At 42.4% G+C, this 25147-nt stretch overlaps 2 protein-coding genes across 5 annotated transcripts in view; both read left to right on the top strand.

The window, feature by feature from the left end:
- The window catches only part of LOC102222582 (extracellular sulfatase Sulf-2-like), a 56098-nt gene extending 53867 nt beyond the window's left edge, over positions 1–2231 (top strand). For 2 of the 3 annotated variants that reach the window (XM_023325206.1, XM_023325205.1), the window contains 2 exons: positions 488–541; positions 924–2231. In XM_023325206.1, the coding sequence (XP_023180974.1) occupies positions 488–541; positions 924–954 (85 nt within the window). In that variant the 3' untranslated portion in view covers positions 955–2231. The remainder of the gene's footprint in view (positions 1–487; positions 542–923) is intronic. The other variant, XM_023325207.1, reaches the window with a different exon arrangement.
- A 1712-nt stretch (positions 2232–3943) lies between these two features.
- The window catches only part of LOC102232283 (rho GTPase-activating protein 39-like), a 44178-nt gene continuing 22974 nt past the window's right edge, over positions 3944–25147 (top strand). For both annotated transcript variants that reach the window (XM_023325400.1, XM_023325399.1), the window contains exons 1-2: positions 3944–4200; positions 19988–20497. In XM_023325400.1, coding sequence (XP_023181168.1) covers positions 4187–4200; positions 19988–20497 — 524 coding nt within the window. In that variant the 5' untranslated portion in view covers positions 3944–4186. The remainder of the gene's footprint in view (positions 4201–19987; positions 20498–25147) is intronic.

Raw genomic sequence — 25147 nt, 5'->3', positions numbered from 1 at the left:
CCCGCTAGCAGCAACAAGTGGTTCCCTTGATACTGAAAAAGTGTAAATCTGAAGGGGTGTAAAATCTTTTGCAAGGCACTGTATGATTCTGCTTACTGTCTGCGGTCAGAGGAATCAATAAAAATAATAATCTGAATTTATTTTAAGCCTCTATGTTTTATCGTAGTCCGAAACCTTTTTAGTGTGATTCAAACAAACACCAAACAGGCTAACATGCAAGCACTGCTCTGCTGTTTCTGCCGGTCCTGTTTTTGACCCCTAATGACTCGTCTCTGTTTTGTGTGTGTGTGTGTGTGTGTGTGTGTGTGTGTGTGTGTGTGTGTGTGTGTGTGTGTGTGTGTGCGTGTGTGTGTGTGTGTGTGGGGGTGTGTGTGTGTGTGGGTGTGTGCATGCCTCTACGTGTGTACGCCGTGTGTGCGTCTATACCTGTTTGTTTCCATGCACGTGCATTTGGCCTGCGCGTGTATACATGCTGTGCATGCCTCAGGCCAGTTCATCGTCGAAAGAGGCCAAAAATGAAGAAGCCCTCGTCCAAGTCGCTGTGAGTTTGTCATAACCCATCTGCTATTTGTAGTCAGCCAAACAAGCTCCACTCCTGTCGCCCTGTTTCTCTCCGGGTTTTTGTTCAGCTCGCTCAGACGACCCAGCAGCTTGCCATTTGCTTTAGCTCTGTACTCATTCATTTACAGTAACAACCTACATTGCAAAGCTGCGGCTCATTTTTCTTCCTTCATCTTGTCTAGTCAATAACAGTCATGCAATGCAGGGGGGAAAAAAAAACATTCTATAATGCTGTGTTGTCAGTCCTCCTATCGTCTACTTTTGCTTTTTCTCGCAGTGGCGGTAGAAAGAACTGGAGCAGATTTATCAGATGCCTCAGGTTGCACTTTTAACTCAGATGGCTTTATTTGTTTGTTTTGCAGAGGACAGATTTGGGAAGGCTGGGTTGGGTAAGCACCTGCAGCCCCAAACCACCCCAGCCTCCTCCAGCAGAGGACGGAGCATGGAGACTATATACAGACCTAAGGACCTTGACCACACTTCGCTGAACCATGAACTTGAGATACTATTCATCTCTAAACTGGGTTTAGTTTTTGGGAGAGCTGCTCTTTGTTGCCTTTGCGTGAATGAGACACTAAGACTGAAGAAGCTAAGAAAACTTCTTAAGTTATCTGCATCGGAAAATATCTCATAATCATTTGCATTCGGGTCAGTTTGGTGTCCAGGAGCCGTTTGGTTTTGACAGCAATCCTTGTAGATAACATACAGAATATCGCTTTAATCTGCTTTCTTTGGCGGGAAACGGGACCGGGATGGAAACACGATGAGCTACGCTTCGACTCTGCTGCTACACGATGACATCACGGCCTCGTTATGTCCCCGTGGCACGTGCTGATGAGGAACCAGACAAACATATTTACTGCACCGACGTGTTTGCACATGGAAGTGATGTGAACTTTCTAACAACCAACTGTAAAAAAAAAAAAAAACACAACTCCTCGCCATAACCTGTTGTGGTGTAGTTGATTTTTAACACTGATGAATGTCTTTTATGAGGAATCATCTCCCTCAGAGCCGTGAGATGTGACGTGACCAGACTTTTCCTTTACAATCATTCAACCACCTACACAGAAAACCCTTGAATAGGCCTTCACTGGACACTCCCTCACAGTTAGAACAGAAGGATTTTTGACCGTTGAACACAAAGTGACATTAGTGACTTCGATGTTACTCCTTTGTACCACACTTTAGAGGTTTCTATATAGTTTGTTTAGCTTGCTATACATGGTGCTACTGGATAACAACACGGAATTAAACCTTTGCTGTACAGTACAGTATGTATTTGAATGTATGTTGTGCAATTAATATAAATGTTTACAATATTTTTTATAATACTTAAGAGGCAGACCTCAATGTACAATACAAGTTGACAAAATGAACGTATTGGGTAAGAAGCGGCTTCAGAAATCCCACGATTTGTATGTTTGTCCTTATTTACGTGAGAAAAGCACTTAAAGGATTCACTGTGATGAGGTGTACAATAATCAATACATAGTCTACTCTGTGCCAGAGGGGGGGAAAAACACAGTTTAATAATACTTGATGTGAAGTACTTGCTTTTTGTTAGAACATGTTTTGTTTTTCTTTGTAAACATTTCCATAGACCTAAATAGAGCTGATAGTAATTGTGGATAATAAAGTGTTTTGTTTGAAATAAAAAATGGCATGCATTTTATTGTTTTATTGTCATGATGTTGTTTTTGTCCAGCAGGTGTCTCTGTCTGCTTGTCTACTGGATAGGATCTCATTTGGGCGAATACGCTGAGCAGTGTTTACACAGTGTGCTGCAGTTCAGAGAGCAGCGAGATACAGCTTGTGAAAATAAAATACATAATTAAAAATGGGTAGATAAGGTGAATATGTTCTCTAATACAATTAAACATTTTCATGAGTCCAAGATTTGAGTGATATGTGAAATAGCAAACCAAGATCTGAGTAAACTTGTCTCTCTAATCAGTTCAGTTTGTAGCATTGACAAGGTGAGACCCTTTTGCTGTTACTCCAAATCAAATTATCCAGCTGAGGCGTAATCAGTCTAAACATTTCAGATTTTAAATGACCTCTTGATTCAACACTGAATCATAAGCTGTGAAGCACATGCTCTGTCAGCGTAATCATTTGTGTACACACTTTCTAACAATACCTATTTCCTTTGAGTCATTATGAAAATTAGCTAAAACCTGTTTACAAATGACTTTCCTTGTGGTGTGCTGCCCTGGGTGGAAAGCCATACTGCCCAATTTAAAAAAAAAACAATGTCTGAGATTCTGATTAGTAACAGTTGATATTTTATGTACGGATGCTGCATTTGAGTCACCTTTGGATGTCAGGTGAATGGCTCAAATCAGAGAAGAGGGCATTTTGGTTGCAATTTGGAAAACGGTGGGAAGTGCAATTATGGAGTAAGAGTCTACCAAGTATTTTTTATCTATTTTGTACATACAAGAAACCAGTGGTTTATAGTTTATACTGGTAGTAATTACTATAATGTAAGGCTCTTTTACATTAGCGCCTACACAGCGCGACGTCTGTTAATAACCGTTTTCCAGTTGCATGGTACCAGCCCTCCTTTTTTTTTTAGAAACTTATCTGCTGGGGTCCCAAGTATTGAGTCAGGTTGAAATACTTGGTGTCAAGACTGTAGGTCACTGATTGGCTAGGGGGTGAAGTCACTGGTACCCCTGTACAATAATCTGACCTGTCATTTGAAAAAACTCACAACTACCACTGAGTGTATTTGGAGATTTTAAGAACAATGGCAGACTAAGCAGAATGGTCTACATAGCTTCCATGTCCTCCATTGTTGAGTTTGTGTTGCATATGGATGCTACTTTCTGGACTGCCACCCAAATATATGACTCCACCCACTACACTGTACAATAGCTGCTATTTCGAGCCGATTTGCTGCTCTTTGCTCCTATAGGAAACGCTCATAAGCGGCCATATTGGATGCTGAACTCAGGGTTGCTTGTTTAGCCCCTACTTTAAGAGTAGGATTTCAGGTGACCTTTCGTTTCGCTAAACACTGAGAGACAAGATTTCTGAAAGTCGGTGAATACAGCAGCCTTCCATTTCAGTAGTATACCGGAACAGAACCACATGACACCTGGCAGTCGAAACAGGTTCAACTTTATCTTTCTAACCCACTGAACCCAAAATAGAGCAAGTAAAGGGTTAGAAAGTGGTATTAATAAAAAGATTGGGTAATTCAGAAATTCATATACTATATATTTGGTTAACAGTAATGGGTTTCACGTAGCTCTATTTAAAGGTGGCAGGCAGGAAGGTCTACTTTTCAAGCCGTTTCTGAATGAGTCACAAACGCTGCGGCTTGTCGTCGGACAGCCGCGGAGTGAAGCGGGCGAGTGGCGTGGAGTAAAGGAGGAGGAGGAGGAGGAGTTCAATGTGGGCTGGGAAGTTTGTATTAGTGCCTCGGTGGGGGTTGCAGACCGGGTGACCCCCATCCCACCCCCACGATTCACGTGGGGAGGCGGAGACTCCATCTCGGATTCACCCAGGCAGGCAGCGCCGGGAGGACCGTCCTGCTACTCACCGCTCCGAAAAACCAACCTCCGAACCAGAGCTGAGTTTCTTCACTGCGTCCGCTTGGTTTACAATGTGAGAAATGGCCGGGACGAGGTAAGTTTACTCCCTTCATGCGAAGTTAAAGGCAGAAAGTTTAGCTCGGTGTGTCCGCTCGCGATCATCCCGACTGCTCTCGCGCCACTTGCTGGTTAATTAGTTCAAATTAATTTTAAAACTTTACAGTTTGTGGATAAAAACGGCGCAAGAGAGGCTTAAAGGATGGAAAACTAGACGATTCGTTGACTCTCTTTGCAAATGTGTCGTCTGGTTCTGTTGGTAATCTTATTTTAACACTCATATTGACGCTGCTATAGTTTGCTAACGGTTAGCGCTGAAAACAACAGGTTTCACTCTGAAACGTCTGCAGCTCTTTGTCGCTAATTAAGAGTTTCAACGAGCTACAGCACAGCAGTGGCTGTAGAGGGACTTGAGATTTATCTTCTCCCAAATGATATACCACCAGCAGCCACAAAGTCTGGGTTGGCTTTGATCTCGTCCAGTAATTTGCTGGACTAACTTTCCTCTTTGCTGTGGTTTAGGAGGCCAGTAAATGTTCCACAGTCTCCCATTTGTTGCTCCGGGTTTCACTGGTGGCTCAGTCAGCCTCAGCCATAAGGGTTCGTATTCTGTCTTCACTATCTGCTTTTCAGAGCAGATGTGCTTTAAAACTTTACTCTGTTTTTTTTCCTCCATTGTATTTCAGCCCCCACAGCTAGATTCTCCTCATATGTTCACCGTCGTTTAGTGTGATGTAAAGTGATTTTCCTGATGGAAGCTCCTGACCCCCAAGTGTTTGTGGGGAACAGCCATATCTCTCTGGTGTGACATAGTATTTCCATTCAGTAGTTATTTAAATCCTGGGATGTTGTTTTGTTACCTAACTCTGCTTTAAACATCTCCACTATTTATTCCCAGACCTGTCTGTTGTGCTCTTTGGTCTTCATGATGCTGTTTTTTTCACTGTTGTTCTCAATAGTGAGAGGAAATGACACAAGGGTGATGAGTTGTGCAGGGTTTTAGTTAGGGATGTCAGTGTAAAAGGGACTTGATACAAATACACACCTCATTTTTCATATCTCCTGTTTGTGAAGGCGTTTCACAGACATCCAACCTTTTTCCTCGACAGAATGCACAGCTTTGTGCTGGTCTACCACATGAAATCTCAGTGACATGCATTGCTTTTGGTTGTGACAATATGTGAAAGATGTAAAAAATGTATACATATTCCCTAGATATTGTTATGGCTCAGTTGATGGAGCTGTGGCCATGAGAATCATTTTTGTTTTATCCCTGGTACATGTGTACCTAGTGGTAACTTTTTTTTTTTATTTGACTGTAAAGACCTCTTGTTGACAGCTGTTCCACATACATGATCTAAAAAAAAACAGAGCTATTGATGTGGTTTGCATAGCCTGAAGCTGTTGGTTTGGTACAGCAGGCCAACATGGCTTCTTGGGTGCTGCAGATCCCATCACCATCCTGCCTGGGTGCTGCGGTTTAAAGGTTTTTCCTCTCCATTTCTACTAAGCTCGTCTCTCGTCATTTTATGGCGTAAACTCCGATCCATTTGTTGTCGTCGCAAGGCAGAGTTTATCTTCCTTGCACGGGCTTGTTAATATGAATGGCTGGGATCACAATGGGACGTCACCTCGGTGTTTAACCTGTTGGGCTGCAGTAGAAGTTTGAAACAAAAGGAGAACCACTTACTTTACACACTCCCTACCTATCTTCCTTACAGAATGAATCAAAGTTTTGTCAAAGAGACAAAAAGACAAGAAATTCGGACAATTAACTAATCTTTTTGCTGGTCTGCGGGACATTTTAAAGTGTTTTTGACGTTGAGTGCTTCTAAAATACTTTGAAATATTAAAAATGTCACCAGGATTTAATGTTTGCTTTTCTTTAGGGCTGAAACAATTATTTGGCTCAATCACGACAACTTCATTATTGAAATAACCATCAACTAACTTAATTGATTAATCGTTAACTGGAGTATACAGACTCACAAAAAGACCAGTTGCTGAAAGTACAACATATTCAGAGAAGTACAAAACTGTAAAAATGCATCTTGGATAAAAAACAAAAGTTTGTCTTTAAAAGGTTTTCACTCAGAACTCGCATGGCATAGTTTTGACTGTAATAAATAAATCTATTAAGTTCCAGGTATTGATCTGCTAATCTAAAAGTAATGAACCGATCTGCTTGATACCGCATCTCATATGTTGTTGATAGAAGTTTTATTTAGTTTTTTTATTTTTTATTTTTGGCTATGCATCCTTTGCCACAGATGGTCAAGCATTTCACTAGTTTTAGGCAACAAAATATGAATTTTTCCACTTTTAAAAATGAGTTGAATTTACTGGTTTATTTGCATCTTTTAATGTATTTCTAATACAGTATAAAAAAGGGTCAAATTAAAAATCTGCAGACTGTTTTTTAAAAATATAATTAATCAATTGTTTGTCAAAACAATCAACAGATTGATCGATAACTAAAATCCTTAGCTGCAGCCCTAGTGTTTCTCATGTCTTTTTTTTTTGTCCTGAACTGTAATCCTGTTCAGATCTGCGGATCAGCTCTGTTGAACCCAACACACCCTTCTAATTTGAACCTGGTTCGCCGTGACCTGCAACAGTGACTCCGTAATGAGGTTAAGGTGGTTTATAGTCAAACACGTTTATCTTCACCTGCACAACCATTTGATGTTGCGCACTTTTCGTGCTCTGCAAGCTGCTCCGCCTCACCTGCGCACAGCAGAGCCGAAGCCAACGCGGAAAATGCTGATCATCACTCAGCCGCATTAAAGCGGATAATAACTCATTGCACCAAGCAGATAGACATCTGAACGGGTGACTCATCTCGTTCTAACCCATGTAGCCGGTGCATGTGGTACCAGTGGGCTGTCAAACTGAGTGAAAGGTATAAATCACACAGGAGTGGAACAAAACTTTGCACTGCTCTTCCATTGTTTGGGAAATATTAATCTCTCCCTGCATGCTGATCCCCTGCCATGGCCTCTTAAATCCTCCTCTCCCCGTCGGGCCCCGGCCAGACTGAGCGCTAACATCTTCACCAGATTGCTCTGCGTCTCTAATCCTGGAGGGTCGGCGTCTTCACTTCCTCCAGAGGACAACACAAACGGACATGCGTATCCTGCCTGACTCCTCGTCCGCCCACTGACCTCCACTTTAACCTCCTAGCTCCACGCCGGGATTAGACGCTGGCGTCGTTTATCATGTCATCTGGGGGAGCGGGGCGAAGGTGGGGCTCCTCTTAAAACGATGGTACAAATTACTGCTGGTGGAAAGACAAACGGGGACCAGCTTGCTTAAATACGTATGTGGTCTTTGTTTAGCAAGAGATGTTTCAGGGATGTTAAGTTTTTTTTAACAAAATTGTTCAAAAATTGAAAAAGAAAATTTCAAAAAAGAAAGAAATGGCATTGTTTGGTCTACTTATAGCTGTCACGAGACTGGCTGAAAGTTGAACCACCTTCCATTGAAAAATTAAATTAATATAATGGTAAAGATCAAATTTTCTCTAACGATGTAACGGTTCAGCCACCGAAGGAGGAGCCCCAGATGGTACCCGACGTCCAGAGCTTCGGGGAGAGCCCGCCGCTCTCTCCCGTTGACATGGACTCGCAGGAGCGGATCAAAGCCGAGCGGAAGCGGCTCAGAAACCGGATCGCCGCCTCCAAATGTCGGAGGCACAAACTGGAGCGGATCTCACGGCTGGAGGACAAGGTGAAGACGCTGAAAACCCAGAACACCGACCTGGCTTCCGCCGCCAGCCTGCTGAGAGAGCAGGTGGCCCAGTTAAAGCAAAAGGTCCTCACCCACGTCAGATACATTAATCTTATAGAATTTGGTCAAAGTAGTCCTAGTATGTAAAGCCTGTAAGATGAAACTTTATTTGAAACACCGCATTTTACCACTCACTATGCTTGTTTTATGATGCGGTACTGTTTTTGTACTAAGAAATCTAGTTATCAAGTAGGCCTCTCCACCTCTACTTTGGTTTGCTTCCATTGGTGTTTCTGATTTTCTATTTACTGCGACTGAATTGTTGAATCACCAGCAAAAGAAATACAATACAATTTACAACAATAAAGTAGGAATTGGATTTATCTTGTTTGGACAAGTGACCCCATTGTTCGCTTTGTGACAGCTTTGTCACAAAGACCAACGTTAGAGGCGTGTTTGTGCTAAACACTGATCCCGTTCTCATATCTGACCTCAAAAGTCTCCAAATGTTTTCGGTGGGGGGGGGGGATTTCAGGAATGACTATACCAAGAGTTCAGTGATCCTGTTGCCGAGTGCGACCTCAGACAGACACAGACTGTTCAGCTGAACTGGATGGAGGGTGGAGGTTCCTGAAAGCTCTGGTGGGAGAATGCAGGACGACGGACCTGGCAATACTCTCCATAGAGAGATCTGAGCAACGCTTCTTCTCATTCAATTTGTTGGCAGACACTGTGGCCGGGTATCTGAAGAAGCTTTGAAGTGCCGTCCCACAAAAACCTTCTCCTGGAGCTGTTTGAAAGGGTTAGGCGCTTTTATTTCACAACTTGTGGAGAATTACTTTGCTTCAGCTGGGTCTGATCAGTTTGGCGGCTCCTGGACGTGAATTCACTCAAGCCATGTAAAATTGTTTGTTGGAAGAGAGTATGGGAAACATTGGCCTTGCCCAAGGCGGCTCGGTGACCCTGTGGGATCCCATTCTAAGTCTGTGCCAAAGGAGAGGCGGAAATTGTCTCTTGTTTTAAATTTGGGGCAGCTTGTATTGGAGGTCACCCCACACCTCTCCTACATGACCCAGACTCCTCCCTTTACCCTACCTCTGATTGGCTAGACTCTCCTCGTGTGGTGGCGGCACAGAGACCTCCTTGAATGAGCGCCCGCCTGTTGATCTGACAATAGTTGGCTTTGTTGTGCACCACCACAGGCTTCAGAAAAAGGTTTATTTCAAAGGCTTTGTAATCCATACGGTCACGTGTCTTCATGGGACATTCTTATGTACAAGGTACCATATTTTTTCCCCTTACAAAATGCTTTTTAGGCACAAGCCAGTTACAATTACCAATGTATACCAAAGTTTTAACCCCTTATAAATGTATGGACCGTTGTTTTTGTCAGACTCTAAATCCATCTGATGTTGCTTTGAACTTAAATACTTAGCACATAGATCTAACATGTATTTGGTAAGCTAATTGGCAAAATAAACTGACTGCCAGACAGTGACAAAGTGTTTCCAATTTGATCCTCGGAGTGTGCATCAACAGGCATTAGTGATACACATACAATACTTTGGTTGTTCAGTGAATTAATGCAACAGTAGACAGTAGTCTAAAAGGGGTTAAAAGGTCGCAGTTTCAAAAGTCTTATATTGCTCTAATGGCTTAAAGTACTTTTAAAGACATGCCAGAGACCGGAGTTGCTGCCCCTACCCCACCTGTTGCTGCACACTGCTTGTTGGTTGGCTGAAAGAGGGCCAGTACGTTGTTTGTGTAGCTAAAGTTTGAGTCATGAGTCTTCATTGCATTCTGTGAGTCAAGATGGTCAAGCCTACCATTAACTAGCTGCTAATATGTCCATGCTAACTAGCTAGCTAACTTTTCTGTGTCTATCATTAAGTGCAGATCCAGTTGGCCTGAACGACGTTTGTTTTCGCTACTGGCTCACTTCTGCTGCCAACACATATGAGGCTAGGTGCATTCTGTACAAAACACATTTAAGCTAGGCACCACAGAGGGCTTTGTGATGCTTGACTAGTACAACAGGATCCCCCAACCGTTCCATATATTTATGATTTTATGTCGTAAATTTCATTCAAGGTGGCATTAAAAGTTCTTAAAAAGCCTTAAATTTGACTTGTTTAATTTGAAATAAACACAATAGGATCATGTCATACATTTTCTTCCTTGTTTACAAGGACTGTGATCAAGCAAAACTGTGGTATATTACACAAGGTTAAGGTTGTGATACTGTGAGAATCCCAGAATCCCATTCTGACCCAGAGCAAGTTGACCTATTTTTCTCAGTGATATCAGTGTCCACATCACACACCATCTAGTTTGCCTTTGTTTTCAACCGGGTAGTGTTTTGCTGAACAACTCTGATTGGAAAAGGTTATGTTTTTCTTTGTATTTTTTTTTCTTTTTTACCTTGCATCAGTCTAAGAAAAACCCCATGTTTAGACTAGTTTGTATGCGCCAGTCCTGTAGTGCTGCGAGCAAACTGGTTAGTCTGGTTGTTGAACCTTTGGGTGCGTCATTGTGGTGAGTAACAAATATTGGCCCATCTCTCAAAACTGCACTAGTCAGTTTTGGAGATTACTGAGAGTCTGTTTACTCTTCTCCACTAAGTGGCAATGACATTTATCTGTTCAGATAAAACGTCCTAGAGAGGGAACACTTTCCATATGTGATTTCACATGATGCAATATAAGGCAGTCTTAGGACCATTGTTTCAGCCATTATTAACAGCTTTCTAGTCTTATTCCAATGTTTGGAAGTGAATCCGGTCACAGGGATAAGAGCGCAGGGGGTGCCTACAGTTCTATCGTATTCGACCCCCGTTTCCCTCACTAGGCATGCAGATTTTTGACCTGTTGAGTCTACTCTTCTTCCAGTCTTCATTCTTTGCTGGCTCAGTTAAAGCAGTTCTAGCGTGCTTCCCGTGTCTAAGAGCGTAAGACGATCCTCCCCCCACAAACTCGTATTTCAACGTGTGAGGAATGGACATCAACAACTGCTGGAGATCTGAACAGAACAGGAAGAGGAAGCTGGAGGACGCTTGAAGCAAAGGGAAAGTCTGTGGATTAGTTCACGCCATCATTTCTCTTCAGGAATCCAAAGTATTTGTTGGCAAATTTTGTGGAGAATCTAAGGGGTCTTGTAATGTGGGGCTGTTTAAGAAAATAGAAGAGGATTTTGTAGAATCACCACTAGTGTGCTGCAGGCTTGACTGGGTCTGGTATATAAAACAAACACTAAGCTAAAGACAGATCAGGATGGGTAAATGACACCCTGAATCCTAACATTAACTTTAATGTGGATTGCTGTGGGGATGAATACCTCCTAGATATTTCTAGCAGAGTTACAGTGCCTTGCAAAAGTCTCCATATCACTTGAAGATCTTCACTTTACAATCACAAACTTAAATTTGGACTCTGCCTAGCAGACGTATAAAAATGACGAATGGGTTTTCAACATGTTTTACAAATGATTCTGAAAAGTGTGGCGCTCACTTGTGTTCAATCCCAGACGCCCTGTAATGAAAACTTGTGCAGCCAGCTGCCATTATAAGTACTTTTATTAGTAAATACTGACTGTATAATTTCATCCTCCCACACAACTTTCCCACCCAGCTCCTTCAGACTAGCAACAGCAATTAGCAAACATCTAGTGAAACTGCAAGTCTGCTTAGCTTATCAAGCAAACTACTTTTCAGTCCCATGTTCCTAAGAACTGTCAAACGGCGTAATGAGAAGCATCGTGGTGAAGGCGAAGTGTCAGAGTAGGAGCTTCTTAAAGACAGAGGCCAACTTCAAGTCGTCAAATTGCAAAGTCAAATTTCTTTTCAGTCATGTTTCATATATGTTGCCTTTTTTATTGCAACTGAAGGTAACAGTTACTGGATTGTGCTATAAAATCCCAATATGCGCCTAGAAAATACACAATGCCCCCCTTAAGAGAAATGTCTTTCAGGATTAGTTGTGTTATGTCTTTTAATATAATGTACATTTCTTTTTAGACCAGTCTGTTTGACCTTTCCCAGAAGAATGGGTATTTAGGAAACTTAAAACATACCTACAAATCAGTCAACTAGACAAAGTCATATATATAAACAAAAGATCAGATGTTTTCCATATAAAAAAAACAATCCTTCTGGAGATTGGCTGATGAGGCAGTTTTCTTGATCATTTCTTCATTTGCATTTACAAAAAACAAATTGAAAGGCCCAAAAACAGCTTTGGTTAGACCGTTGAGAGACAGGTTAGTTTTACCCTACTGATAATGTGTTGTTGCAGTAGTAATCCTGCTATTTGTCTGAGTAAGGTGATTCCCTACAAGTCAATTGCATACAATGTGACATTCAGTAGTTTAATCAACTGAAGGGACTGTTTCGATTTTTCAATTGGGACTAAAAAGCAGCCATCATTTACAGAAAACAACTCTTCAAAGGCTCCTCAGAAAGCCTGAAGAAGCATTGCTGAATACAAGCTGTGCTGTGTCCTGCTCCCTACTCCCTCTGACACGATAGGAATGGGAGGTGTTAAACAAAAGCCCCAGAGAATGTGTGCGCCGCAGGTGCAGGACGTTTTTCTGTCATGTGAGGTATGTGCACTCTCCCCTCTCTTCGGATTGTTCCGGACATCTGGGGTGGTGAGCCGGACCCCGGTCACGCATCTTGCACCTCATCTCAGTTTCTTCCTGTTTTCCTGCAGGAGCAACTCTGGCTTTTGCGGCCCCTCCATTTGGTTTCACGGCCCTCCTCGTCACGCTGCGAAACAGAAGCGAGGCTTCGGGGCCTGCAGCGTGTTGGGTTTACAGTTACAGCTACTGGAACTGCTGCCAAGCGCTCTGTTGTCGGTCCATATCTACGCTTCGTGCTTTACAATATTTAGATAAGCGCGTTGCTTAGCAGCCACCCTGAATAGACTTTGAACATGCTTTATCCATAACCAAACAGAAGTCTTGTATTTTGGCAGATCATGTCTTGTGTTTCATTCACAGGCCTCTGCATGCTTTGTTGGGGGAAATAACCCAGTAGTTTCTCAGCATTGCACAATTTTTTAACTGCTTTTCTCCGTGTGGTGAGATGATTTAACACTTCTCCCTTTCCCTGGAGGCGCCGTCTTATTTTTAAGTCGGTATCTGAGCAGAAATAGGAGGCAGCTACTCCTGTAAATACACCGGTAAAGGGTGGACCCCTAGCACTTGTTGCTGGGCTCGGCGATTCAGGGTGCTAAGGTTTCCTGGATGAATGGCGAGCCCTGTGTGAGAGCTCCGCCTGCCTTGGTCCATCAGAAACAGCTCAGAGTGGGCTGTTTGTTGGAGAATGTTCTAGATTACCTGGCAACTTACTGCCTCAGTGCTTTCCTCTTAGTCTAGTTCACTTTAATCAAACTCTATCTCTCCTTTGCCTAGAAAGTCTGGTTCGTTTGGGGAGGTGTGAAAGCGCAATCGAACTCTGATGCAGACTCTGTTCCGCCTAAAAACCTAGGTCTCGGTTCAGTTGGAATGAACTCTGTGGTGGTACGAATGCATATTTGGACACAAGCAAACCGGAGACCGCTCCCAAAGCATGAAAAGAACTACAGTGCAAGGCATTCGGGGTAAATACAACCAAAACAAACACAGGTGTCTTGCGCTAGCGGGAGAAATGGCTTGTGGTCTTTTACCAAAGACAAAAGAGAACTCCTACAACTGCTAAATTCTGACGCTAATCCATTGTTGTTCACATTTTTTGCGAAAGAGGAAGTCGTGCTCCTGTCGTCTTTGGACAACTTTGTGTTATTTCCTGGAGTAGCTATTGGCGCAGCGCCACCGCTGGTGAGGAGGGGAACAGGGTTTTTGATTAGTTTGAATTGTATGACACGGTTCAGTGTGAAAGCAAAACACACCAGCGGAAAATGTAACAAATATTGAAATTTTCATCCCCAAAGGAACCGAGTCTACTAGACTATCATGTGTAAAACGGGAACTCACCGACAGCCTCTGCTGTGCTTTGTCAGAGGTGTCCTATCAGTTCATCGCAAAATGCCAGAGTGGCAATGAAGCAGAAAGCTGCAATTCAGCCGTTTCTTGATGATCTGATTAAACGCTACCACTGGAGTTCACTATATAACTCTCTATTTATTTCTTTCCTTCTCCTTGTTGAACTCATTGGTATTCAAGTTTGTTTGAAACCCACAACTGGACAATGACACATGGTTACTCGTTGCCCTATTTCCAGAGACTGCATTGTCCAGTCCTGTATGTTTACAGCTACTGGGAAAAGTGCCATTTACACTTTGGCGTTGGCTTCGAACAATGGGGCAGATTCCATGTTCTGTTGTTTCCTTCGCTCTGGGACACTGCCCTCACTCCCAGTTATTTTTGGAGTTGACGGTAAAAAATCTGTTTGATAGATGTCTTATTTCTCTCCCAGAAAGTTGCGAGAGAGCTTTCTGAGATCCCCACCACTGATATGATGGTGCGGAAGGTGTGTTTTGTCTCTGTATCTTTTAGTCCTGATGGTGGATTTACAATTTGACCAGCTTTATTTTTAGCTGCTGTGGGGGAAAAAAAGAGAAAAAACACACAGCTGAAGCGTCTCCTTGACCCAGTTGGGAGATAGAAACCCTTGTTTCACACCAGAATAAAATGGACGTTACATTTCTTCCTAGTTCTTCTATCTTTTGGGCAGTTATGTTTTCTGAGACACAAAAAGTTAAAGCAGCTCTTTGGAGAGTTTATGAAAGAAGAGAATGGACAAGAAAAATTTCCATTCCCAATGTTGGAGTGAAACAGAAACCGGTGTGCTTCAGCTGGAGTTTCCCCGTAAGGTAAATCAGGTGCTGTATTCATCAGTCATAGGACCGCGTGCGTATCAAGTTCATTTTAGATCAATAAAAAAAACCCATTCCTGTCAGAGCTGAATGTCAGCGAGCTGGTTGCAGACTGCATTCCAAGCCATTTATGAACATTTACAGCATGAAGCACATTATGTAGAGCACTCAGCTATTCTTTCATGTTTGCCTCTCAACTCAGACAGACTGCCTACTGCTGAGGCAACTGAGGTTAATTTACATGGTATCATGTGCAGTTTACATACACAGAATACTATTTACAAGCGCTATGCAACAAAAACAATTTTCCTCTCTCTCTATTTTTTGTTCTGCCTTGTTCATGAAGTATATTAATGACTATTTGTTACTTCAGCTGTTTCACAACAAGACGGTCCTAAATTAAAATCTCAGCCACGACCATTTTTATTTTAACTTTGCAAGTTGTTTTTAGCCAAGCGTTGATTTTTCTTTTTACCTGCCAATACTGGTTTAAGCAGATTAAAAATCTGAAATCGAATCAGTTCAAAATTTACGAGCTCCATACTTTGAGTTTAGCTTCACCTTTAATCCTCTAAATTAAAAAGAAAAAACTGTAAAAACATCCCACATTCACAACAACCAAGTCTAAGTAACATCACAACAAAACAAACGGTTTCCTAACTGTATACAATAATGTCTCTTTTCGTTGAATTCAAGAGGTTCAGTGTGCCATGTAGAAAAAGAAAACGGCAAATTATTTTCTACTGAATCCATAAATGCCATCTCCAGGTCCCTTCTGTAACGCTGTGTCATTGTTGATCAATTCTGCCGTAAAAGTTATTTAACTCTGATTTTCCAGCGGTTCTGGCACCGATGAGAGATCATCTGATTAGGATTGTGAAACATAAATTTGATTGGTATTGTACAGATATCTGTTTGCTGGTATTCCCTGTTTGTTAAGCTCTCTCCAACCATGACAGTCCTTTACAAAAACACAGCATAAAACAGTGGAAGGATCACTAAGTGGATGAGACTTTTATAGTGATGTAATGACACGGCATTGGCTTGGCTCTTGGGTGGTGGAAAAGCAAATAATTTGTGTGTGTTTTTTTTTTGTTTGTTTTAACGGAGCCAGTGAAGAACTGGCTGGTTAAATACTGGAACCTCTTTGGTGCAAAAGCCGTACATCTTTAATCAGGGTGTCTACGCACCTTAAAAAGTCCTAGATTCACGTATCTGAAATTAAAGCCTTAAAATGACTTAAATTCATTTTTAAAAAATGCAAATTGAGCAACTTAAATCAGTTAATTATGGTCTTAAATTTTGTTGTGGGAGGACAATCTCGTATACTCAGACCTTATTAAACTTCTCTGTCATTCTAAAGTTCAAGTCAGGTGCAGACCTCTTCACTGCATTCTGTGATTCCCTTTAATTGAGGCTACCAGTAGCCAACTGCCAATATACCCTTGCTAGTTAGCTAGCTTTTTTTATCACGGGTAAGTGCAAATTTATCATCTTTTTGTTTTTTTTTTTACATATACATCGCGCTACAAATTGAAATTTTAAATTTCATTCATAATTTTAAAAGTCTTACATTTGAGTTGGTGAAACCCTGTTAATGAACTGGTGACCAATCTACGCTGTACATCGCCCCTTGGATGGAACATTGTTGAGGTTAATCGATGCAGCAATTTAGTTAAAATATTTTAAAAAACCATTTAATCTTGTTTTTCCTAAGGTAAATTTGTTAAAGGCTTTTGCTTGTCTTTGCAGTTTTCCCTCAATATTAATTTCAGCCTGAACACTAGCCAGCCTTTCTACTTATCTTTTCATGTCAACAGAGCCCAGCAGGCTAGCTCTCAGCTCTAACTGCTGATTATGTACTCAAAGGGAGCCGGCCTTTGCGACTGACGCAGCCTACGCCGCTCAACTCGTCGGCCACCTCCCTGACTGCTGACCCCCTGAATCCTGCTTTCCTGCCTTCCCTCTTCACTACAGTGGACATTTGAGGCAGTCAAGGGACAAACCTCATCCAACACGTTGCTACTCCTGTTTGTCTGATAGATTCAGACTTTCCCTAGGCAGAAAGTGGTGATTAAGCCAGCTAAATGTCGCTGAATGCAGCTGAGCTTCTTAGTGTGGGAGCGCCTCATTTAGAGACTGGGAGCAATAAAAGGATAAAGGCTCTGGTATGTGTGTTGTGTGTGTGGGGTGGGGGGAGATGTTGACTGTTGACTTCGCTTTGAATGGCCTATTATATTCCAGGCTTCCCAGCCATTAAGTGTTACGGATCTAATCAGTCTGCGAGTCATCTTCTAATGGTTTGCTCTCTTTGTGGGACCTCTGAGTTCGGGGGACGTCAGACATTGCGCCCAACAATGGCAGCTTGTTCTTTGACGCTCATGTGCCCCCTTGCCATAAAATGTAGCTTTCTTATCGAGTCGTCAGAAGGTTGGAGCCGGTGTGAGGGAATGAAGCAGATGGCTGCCCAGCAGAGAGCCCAGAACCGCATGGGAAAATAGTGCATGGAAGGCTCCTATGTTCCCCTCCGTGTTTGCTCTGCATTTACCTGGATGTTTTATCAGGGAGCGGGAGCGCCCCAGGCTGCTTCTGGCACCCGATTAAACTGAACTCCATATTTAAAGTGCGGCGGAACAGGTACCGCAGTATTACTCAAGGCGTTCCCGTTAAAACAGAACAGCTGTCGTTCCCAGAGTGGGTGACGGTGTAAATCCTGGCAGGGCTGACTGGCACCAGTCTTCTGTGTCTATTTCTGAGCCCGAGTTGGAGCCCACAAGCGGAGACTTGGCACGAGCTCAAGGAGCGCATATGTGCGCTTGTTGTTCCACACTCTGATCCACGCTAAGCTTCTTGCACCCCCTTGAGCAGCACAGGTAGTCTGGACAGCAAGCCTACAAACAAAACGACAGAGAGGAGTCGAGGAGGTTTTCTTCCACCCACCCAGAGTCGCAGACTGGGAAAGCGGCCAAATATCCAGCAGATTCCAGTGACACCAGTTCATCCCCACGGGCCCGTTCTGCCAGAGATATTTAGCTGGAGCTGGGTGGGACACAAAGGAAGAGAAAAGGAGCTCAGTCTGCCACGATCTTCAAGTGGTCATTGTGAGAGAGGAGGACAGATTATATGTTGGGTTTTTTTAAGCAGTCTTCTGGGGGTGACCTACACATCGCCTCAGTGAAGGACTTCTCCTTTTTCCCTCATGAATAGGCCTGGCCTTTTTTTAAAATTTATATATAAAGTCTTTCACTGGTGAACTAGATCAAAGGAGTCTAGAAAGTACAGTAGTTTAACGGCCTGGATACACAGCTCTAACAGTGTTTTCATGCACTTTGTTTATTTTTATTTAGATAAATGCTTATCAGATGTTAATTTGATTGTCGTAGTGGAGGCCTTTGAGTCTTGTTTTTTTTTTTTTTTTTTTACACAATAGTTGCATATTTGTCCGTTTTGAGTTTGTTTTGGATTTTGAACATTGCTTAAATTCACATGTTGCATGTTTCTGTACTTCTATTTGGGTCTCAACTGCTTCTAAAAACAACTCAATCACTTAAAAATAAACAACCAGCTGTTTTTAGCAATAAGTTGATATTTTTGGTGACCTGAAAATGAGTCGTTTCAAAACCTCTGGATTATTAAGTGACGATAGACGGGCACTACACCGTCACCTAGCAACCCTAAGGCCCAGGAGGTAACGGAAAGGCGTAGCAGAGGAAAAAGGTTTCTCTGCTTTACCTGTTTAAGCTTTCATCCTCTGTCATGGATTACAATGGATTTGGAAATCTTAGACCCATGAAGTCTAACATAAAAACCAGTTTTAATGATGCTAGCCATCTTAGTGATGCAAATGACTGATATAAGATGCTAATGTCATTTTAAAAAGTAAGCTCTTTTACTTTTAGGTTTTTCTCTCACACAGTGAGACGTCGCCTCCATATTTATTGCAGGAGGCATAACAGAGATATTTGAATCCCTTTTCTATCTATAATGCAGCTTTTAGAGAATCATTGAAAATCTGCATAGTCATTTCACTGGGCACAAAATTCTTATCTCAATGTGTCTTTAATGATAATCTGCACATTTATTAGGGCTGAAAAACGTGTTGCGAGATAAACGTTTCATGTCTGTCAATATTGATAATTATTGGTTAATTTTTTTTGTTTTAAATATGTGAAATGCTGCCAAACAGGAGACTTGACCCTTCCTGTTTTATCCAGTTTTCGCTCCTTGCCGTTGTTTTTTTATTTTAAGCAGTTTGAGGTACAGTGATAAAACCATAAACTGCTGCTGCTCAAGTTACTTCACAGGTAGTTGCTCGGTAACCAGAGTGAGTGAGTTGGGTTTAGCCGCTCAACCTTTCTTAGCTAGCTGTGAGAAGTTGAGAGGTTAAAGCCTTTCCCGTTTCTACATGCCCCAGACTGATGTGCAGCTCTGGGTCAAAGCTCAGTATTCTATCAGACATATTATCTGTTGATATTGATCACGTGTCTATTGTGATATATATTGTTTTTGATTCATCGCCCAGCGCTACCATTCATTAGCCTGATTAGTGCCTCCCTAAGAGTGCTTCAAACATTGTTCTTGTGACTTTCACCAGTTAAAGAAACCCTTAAAACCCAGTTTAAAATCTGCTCTCTGCAAAGTTTTTATATTTTGACCTAATGGTGGAACAGTTTGTCCCAGGGTTTTAAGTTTTTCTGATGTATGGTAGAACTATAAACTGGTTCAGACCTTTTCAGCGGCGTACTTATCTGCCGCCCTCCCTACATATCTCCTTTTGTTTCCTGCGCCTCCTCCCTCCCAGCGTTTCTTTTGTGTCCTGCCTGCATTGTGCTGAATTGGCGGTTGCAGACCGCTCTGATTGTAGTTGAGCTCTGTGGTTTCTGTGGCGCACCCAGAGCGTGTGGGTCTGTTCGGGCACTGCCGACCCCACGCTCTGGCTTCCCACCGACATTCCCACCTGTCTCCCGGTTTGAGGGGAACACACTCCATCACTCTACATCCCCACAGTTCAGAGATGACATCGCTCAAAGCTCACACTCACACAGATGGACGCATACGGGGAGCCCAGAAATTAAAGCTCTTACCATATGGACACGTGTGTTTTTGAACCTCTCAGCCTGCCAAATGGCGTGACTTGTTTACCACCTGTCCAGTTGATTAGTGCTCAGGCGTGACTGCAACCTCTAAAGGTGGATCGTGTGCCATCCGTGGATATTGTGTTTTTTTTTGTTTGTTTTTTTACCTGCTGGTAACTCTTTTATCTTGTGGCTTGTTCCTCCTCAGCTCTGATTGGGTGGAGATTCTGGAGCCTCGCTCCCGCGAGCGCATGTATGTCAACCTGACCACGGGCGAATGCGGCTGGGATCCCCCTACCGGCGTTCCAGTCCGCCAGGCAGACGGCAACCAGTGGTGGGAACTGTTTGACCCCCACAGCGGCCGCTTTTACTACTACAACTCTACAGGGCGCCGCACAGTCTGGCACCGGCCTCAGGGGGCCGACATAGTGCCCCTTTCCCAGCTGCAGGCCATGAAGCGGTGCAGCGACGCCAGGAAGGCCAGCGGGTCAGCGGAGGAGCACCACCACCGCTCCACCACCGGGAGCATAGGCAGTGTGGGGAGCCAGGGGCGCCGCACCCCTATGGCCGAACGGGACGACGACGGCCCGTTGCCCAGAGCCCCAGAGCCGTACGAGCAGAGTGCCAACTCCGAGCTGGACCCGGCAGCGGGCGATCGAACCAAAGGAGATGGAAGCAGCGCCGAACATGAAGTGGAGGACGGAAAAGACCCTCAGAGGTAAGCGACTACACCCCGCCATAGCTTTTTATGTGACCCTCTAGACCAGGGGTCTGCAACATGCATCTCCACAAGGAGCTCTTTAGACTGGGGATGGCAATATGGACTTAAAGATTTATCGCAATGTATTGTGATAATTATAAACTGACGATGGGAACTATTTATTGCTTCTTGTGTTAGGTAACGGTATGGCTGTGACTGCATGAAACAGCAATAATAGCCCCACAAACACAAATCCTGCTCTTGGAAAACAAACCATTTGTAATGCCTCTTTAGGACAGCAGTCACATAAAAAAGTGTGGTTTGTATCACTAAGATTCTCACAATAACTGCATTTAATCATATTTTAAAATTTATGGATATTTATTGATTCACTCACTGAACAAACAGTGGAGAAAATAGTAAAACTAACAATCCTGACAAGACAGTTTTTAAAAAAAACATTAACTGGATTTTCTTGTGATGGCAATAAACCGTGAGAATTTTAGCAGTAAATGATAATATGCTAAATGCCTACCCTAACTATAGACCTAAAAGTTTAGTTTTTCTTTATTTTAAAACCTCAAAATAGAAATAAAATGGTTAAAAATAACAAAAATATCCTAGCTATTTATCTAAAATTATAATTACAACTTTTGGGGCTCTCAACATGTTTCATGTAGCTCGACTGAGAGCCAAAATGGCTCATTTGAAAGCTTTAAAAGTAGCCAACACCTGCTTCAGATTCCACAGGGATTCATAAATTAAACCTTCAAGGTAACTGTTGTGTACTTAAATTGTATTTTAAGTTGTAATTTCAAGTTCAATATTATTTATTTATTGAAGTTTAAATGCAGAGGCAGTTATTTATTGACATTTATGGGTTTTATCAATAAATTCTGTCACAGCCGGCCCTTCGAGGACATTCTTGACCCTGATGTGGCCCAAAATGAAAATGGGTTCACCACCTCTGCTTTAGGGACTTCTACTGAGATTAGGTTTGATCATTAGAGGCTCATATTACCGTTGAGGAAACGTGATACCGATCGGAGCATATGTCACTGCTGCTTGTAAAGACTCTCAAATGCTTCTGTTGTGAGAATTTGCAAGATTGCGTTGACTTTTGACCATCTGGGCCAGACTCAGACTGCTTTCTTGTTTTCTTTTTCACTTATCTGCGCATTCCATACATCCCAAGTTTCCATACGATCGCCTGTGAACCGTGCCCGGCCGTTTGAGCAAATCGCTACCAAATGGGGGGGAAAAACGGTCCGCTATATTAGACAGCACATCATTTCCCCCCTCGCGCTTGGGTTACTGGTGCAGAACGAGCCCTAACAGTAAGTCATTCAGAAACCCCGTCATGAGCTCGCCGTTGCGGCCTCATCTACACCGCATCTTTCCCTGTCCAAGTCAAATACCAGACATGCCACTTCTGTTTCCCCTGGCGCACGGCCACCGGGGCTATCTCATTGTCCCTCTGTGTGCTCATTTCGTTTTCCTTAAACAAATCCAGGCTCCAGGCCATAGAACGCTGTAACCCCTCTAATGTGCATGCATGAGAGGCATGTGAGAGAATGTTGTGGTGGTTAATAACAAACAGAGCCACCACATTCCTGCTGCTTATGAGCAAGGCTAACCCTGAAACGTTTTCAGAGGTTTTGTCTTTGAAAATTGATTAGTTTCTTCTTCTTACTGGCTGGCAGCTTGGATCTGCTTTGTATTTGGTGCTGTAGAAAGATGGTTGAGGAGTTAAATTGTAATCTGATGGGTGGCACTGGTGGAGGTGGTAGGACAAAACAATATTGCCAGCTTTGAACGGCTCCGTCAATCATCCAAAAATGGACACAAAGTCATGCTGGCGCTTGCTAAGCACCAGTTTGTTGTGTTACTACTGTGACCAAACCCACTGAAAACTGGAGCTATCCAATCGTTCCCTGCTGGACCAGAGCAAAGAGCAGCTTTCATCGGTAGCTGGGGGCGGGCCCATGGGGAAAAGCAGCCAATCAAATTGTTCTGATGTTTGTTTCTAAAAATATGGAATCTATATAAACATTTTAAAGCCCAAAATAACCAATCAATGCCACACTTTTCAGATCATTTGCGAAATGATTGAAGCCCATGTATGACTTTCTTTCACTTTAAAATTATGACCTACTTGATTTCCCATCAAATCCCAGTAAAACACATTGAGGTTTGTGGTTTGTAATGTGATAAAATGTGAAAAGAGTTCTAGAGGTATGAGTTAACCTGCCAGCACATTGTTACAGAGAGAGTTTTCACTCTGGGGTCCCACACTGACTCAACCCCCCGTGACTCAACCTTTCCCAGAACTTTTTTCTGTCTCTCCTTTAAAACAATAGCCAGTTGTATTCCAACACAGAAAGCTGAGGAGCCTTTAGCCGACAGGATTGATACCCCAATTAACCATATGGTCCTTCACAGGCTCACCACCCTCAGTCTCTCAGCAGGTAATTGGAAACCACAAAACACCCACAGAGGGTGGAATGCGTTGCCCCAAAATGGTTGAAATCGAGGCTTCGGAGAAGGTTTGAGATGAGCCGATTGTTTTCTGCTTCCGGTCATCGAATGTTCGCTTGAAAAAAAAAAAGAGCCATTTCCTCAATTTTTCCCCCCTCTGTATTAACACTTGAGCTATTTCGGACACGTCTCGACATGTTCCCATTTCTTGTAGCGCAGTGGGAATAAAACATTAACATCTGACCTGTTTTAGAAAAACAGAGCTGCCCTGTGTGGAAACAGGACTGTCCTTTATTTTTGTTTTAGGTTATGACTAAACGCGTTCAGAAAAGCTTCCTGACAGCTTAGTTTTTATGAAAGTCTCTAAGCTGCACTTGGTGATGCTGCTTCCTTTCTTTTTGTGGAAGAAAGCTCACACCTGTATTTGTGTTTTGTTTTGTTTTAAACAATGCTGAATCCAGTCACGTGAGTTTACGCTTGTGTGGCTGTCTGTCTCAGTGCCAGATCTGTGAATCATTGACCGAGTCTTATCACATGTGCAGGGAAATTTCTGTTTCTCAAGCAGCTCATTAGGGAAGTACCATGAACCCCTCGGAGAATCAGGATGGAAAGTGTCAAGGTCTTACCATGACGTAGTGATGAAAACTGATAAACGAGGTGGGAAATTCATTAGTCTACATGGTATTAATGGGGTTAAACACCAAACATAACCAAAGACTTAAACGGCTCTCTGTTTATGTACATAGCGGCTGCGTGTGGGCGTGTTCCCATGCAGCTTTTCAATTGCACACCTGTAGGGTTCGTCGGATCATAAAGCCACGCGTGACGGTTGACTGCTTGCTTTAAGTTGACCAGAAAGCGACTCGAGGAAGTTTACGTGAGCTCCGTGGCTTCTCCTTTGTCTTGTGCTGCGCCCTGAGGGGCAGCATGCACCAGCAAAGCGAACAAATGGTATTTTTGAACATAGTTCTGCCCCAGGGTGAACTGAAAGCTTCCTTTTTTGTAGTTTTTTTAAGGAAGTTTACGTATGCTGCCATGAGAGGAACCGCATTCTGTTTGCAAGCAACCTCTAATTTATTCCTGTAATGATCAGTCAAAGCAATTCACACCATTAGTCACTGATGGTTGCATTTCCCGTTTTGGAGCAGCCTAGTTATGAGTACTTTATTTCTCAGTGAGCTGTTTTACAGGGTGTCTGCTCTCTTAGCCAAAGCTAGACACGATGACAGTAAAGCCAATTTTGACATTGTTTATTTTATTTTTAGTGGGACATTGTAATTGTTGATTTCTGAAGTCAATTTGGTTGTACTACTACACAAGCCTATCACAATTATTAATAAATCAATGAGTCGCATAATAAATTAAAATGAATGGGATCATTTCCATTTGGACAACAGTTGTTAAAAAGATGCTCCTCTAATATTGTTAAAAAGCCGCCATTTTGAGAAAGATTTGATGGCCACTACAAAGTAGCTAGTTTGCACTACCTGCCACTTTTGCCTGAAAAGCAGTTTTGGTTACTGAGACGTCATAATCCATTTTCATTTTTAAATGCTTTCCAGTTCCAGTGTTAAACGAGGGGTTTTTAAGCTTTGACGGGGTGTACTTGGATCAACATGTCATTATTATTATCAGTCAAAAATGGTTTCAAAATGACAATATTGTTGTTTATCACAATAATTTCTAGGACAATTAATTGTTTAGCTAAATTTATCGTGACTGACCTAGTACTAGATTTTATTAAGGGTTATCAGAGTAAAGGGGTTGAATACATATCTCAACTCTAAAGACTTTTTTAAAATTTTGCAAAGAACTTGAAAACAGTTTTTGTACCACTTTGTGATTATAAAATAATCCAATAAAATACATTCTCTCTCTCTCTGCCCTTCTAGTGACTGTCAAACATTACCAGTGGCTTAAAAACAAAAACAACAGGAAATTTAAGGACTCAGTCAAGCTATTTTTGTGTTTAACAAAAATCAAATATAGATTAAAAAACATGATATATATAATAAATGTGGAAATTCATGTAAATGCTTTTATTTTCTTTTTGCTGTAAAACCATTACCTCTATCAGAGCTGTCTTTTTTTTTTTTCATGGGTCAATTCTTAAGAGAAACATTTTATTTTCAAATTTGAAGACTCAAGAGAAACATTGTCAGGAAAACACCTGACTGATTTAAAGGCTTG

This window comes from Xiphophorus maculatus, chromosome 20 (genome assembly GCF_002775205.1).
Source record: "Xiphophorus maculatus strain JP 163 A chromosome 20, X_maculatus-5.0-male, whole genome shotgun sequence".
Taxonomy (NCBI): Eukaryota; Metazoa; Chordata; class Actinopteri; order Cyprinodontiformes; family Poeciliidae; genus Xiphophorus; species Xiphophorus maculatus.
The sequence above is the reverse complement of the archived record's forward strand: the minus strand, read 5'-3'. Positions and strand labels throughout refer to the sequence as shown.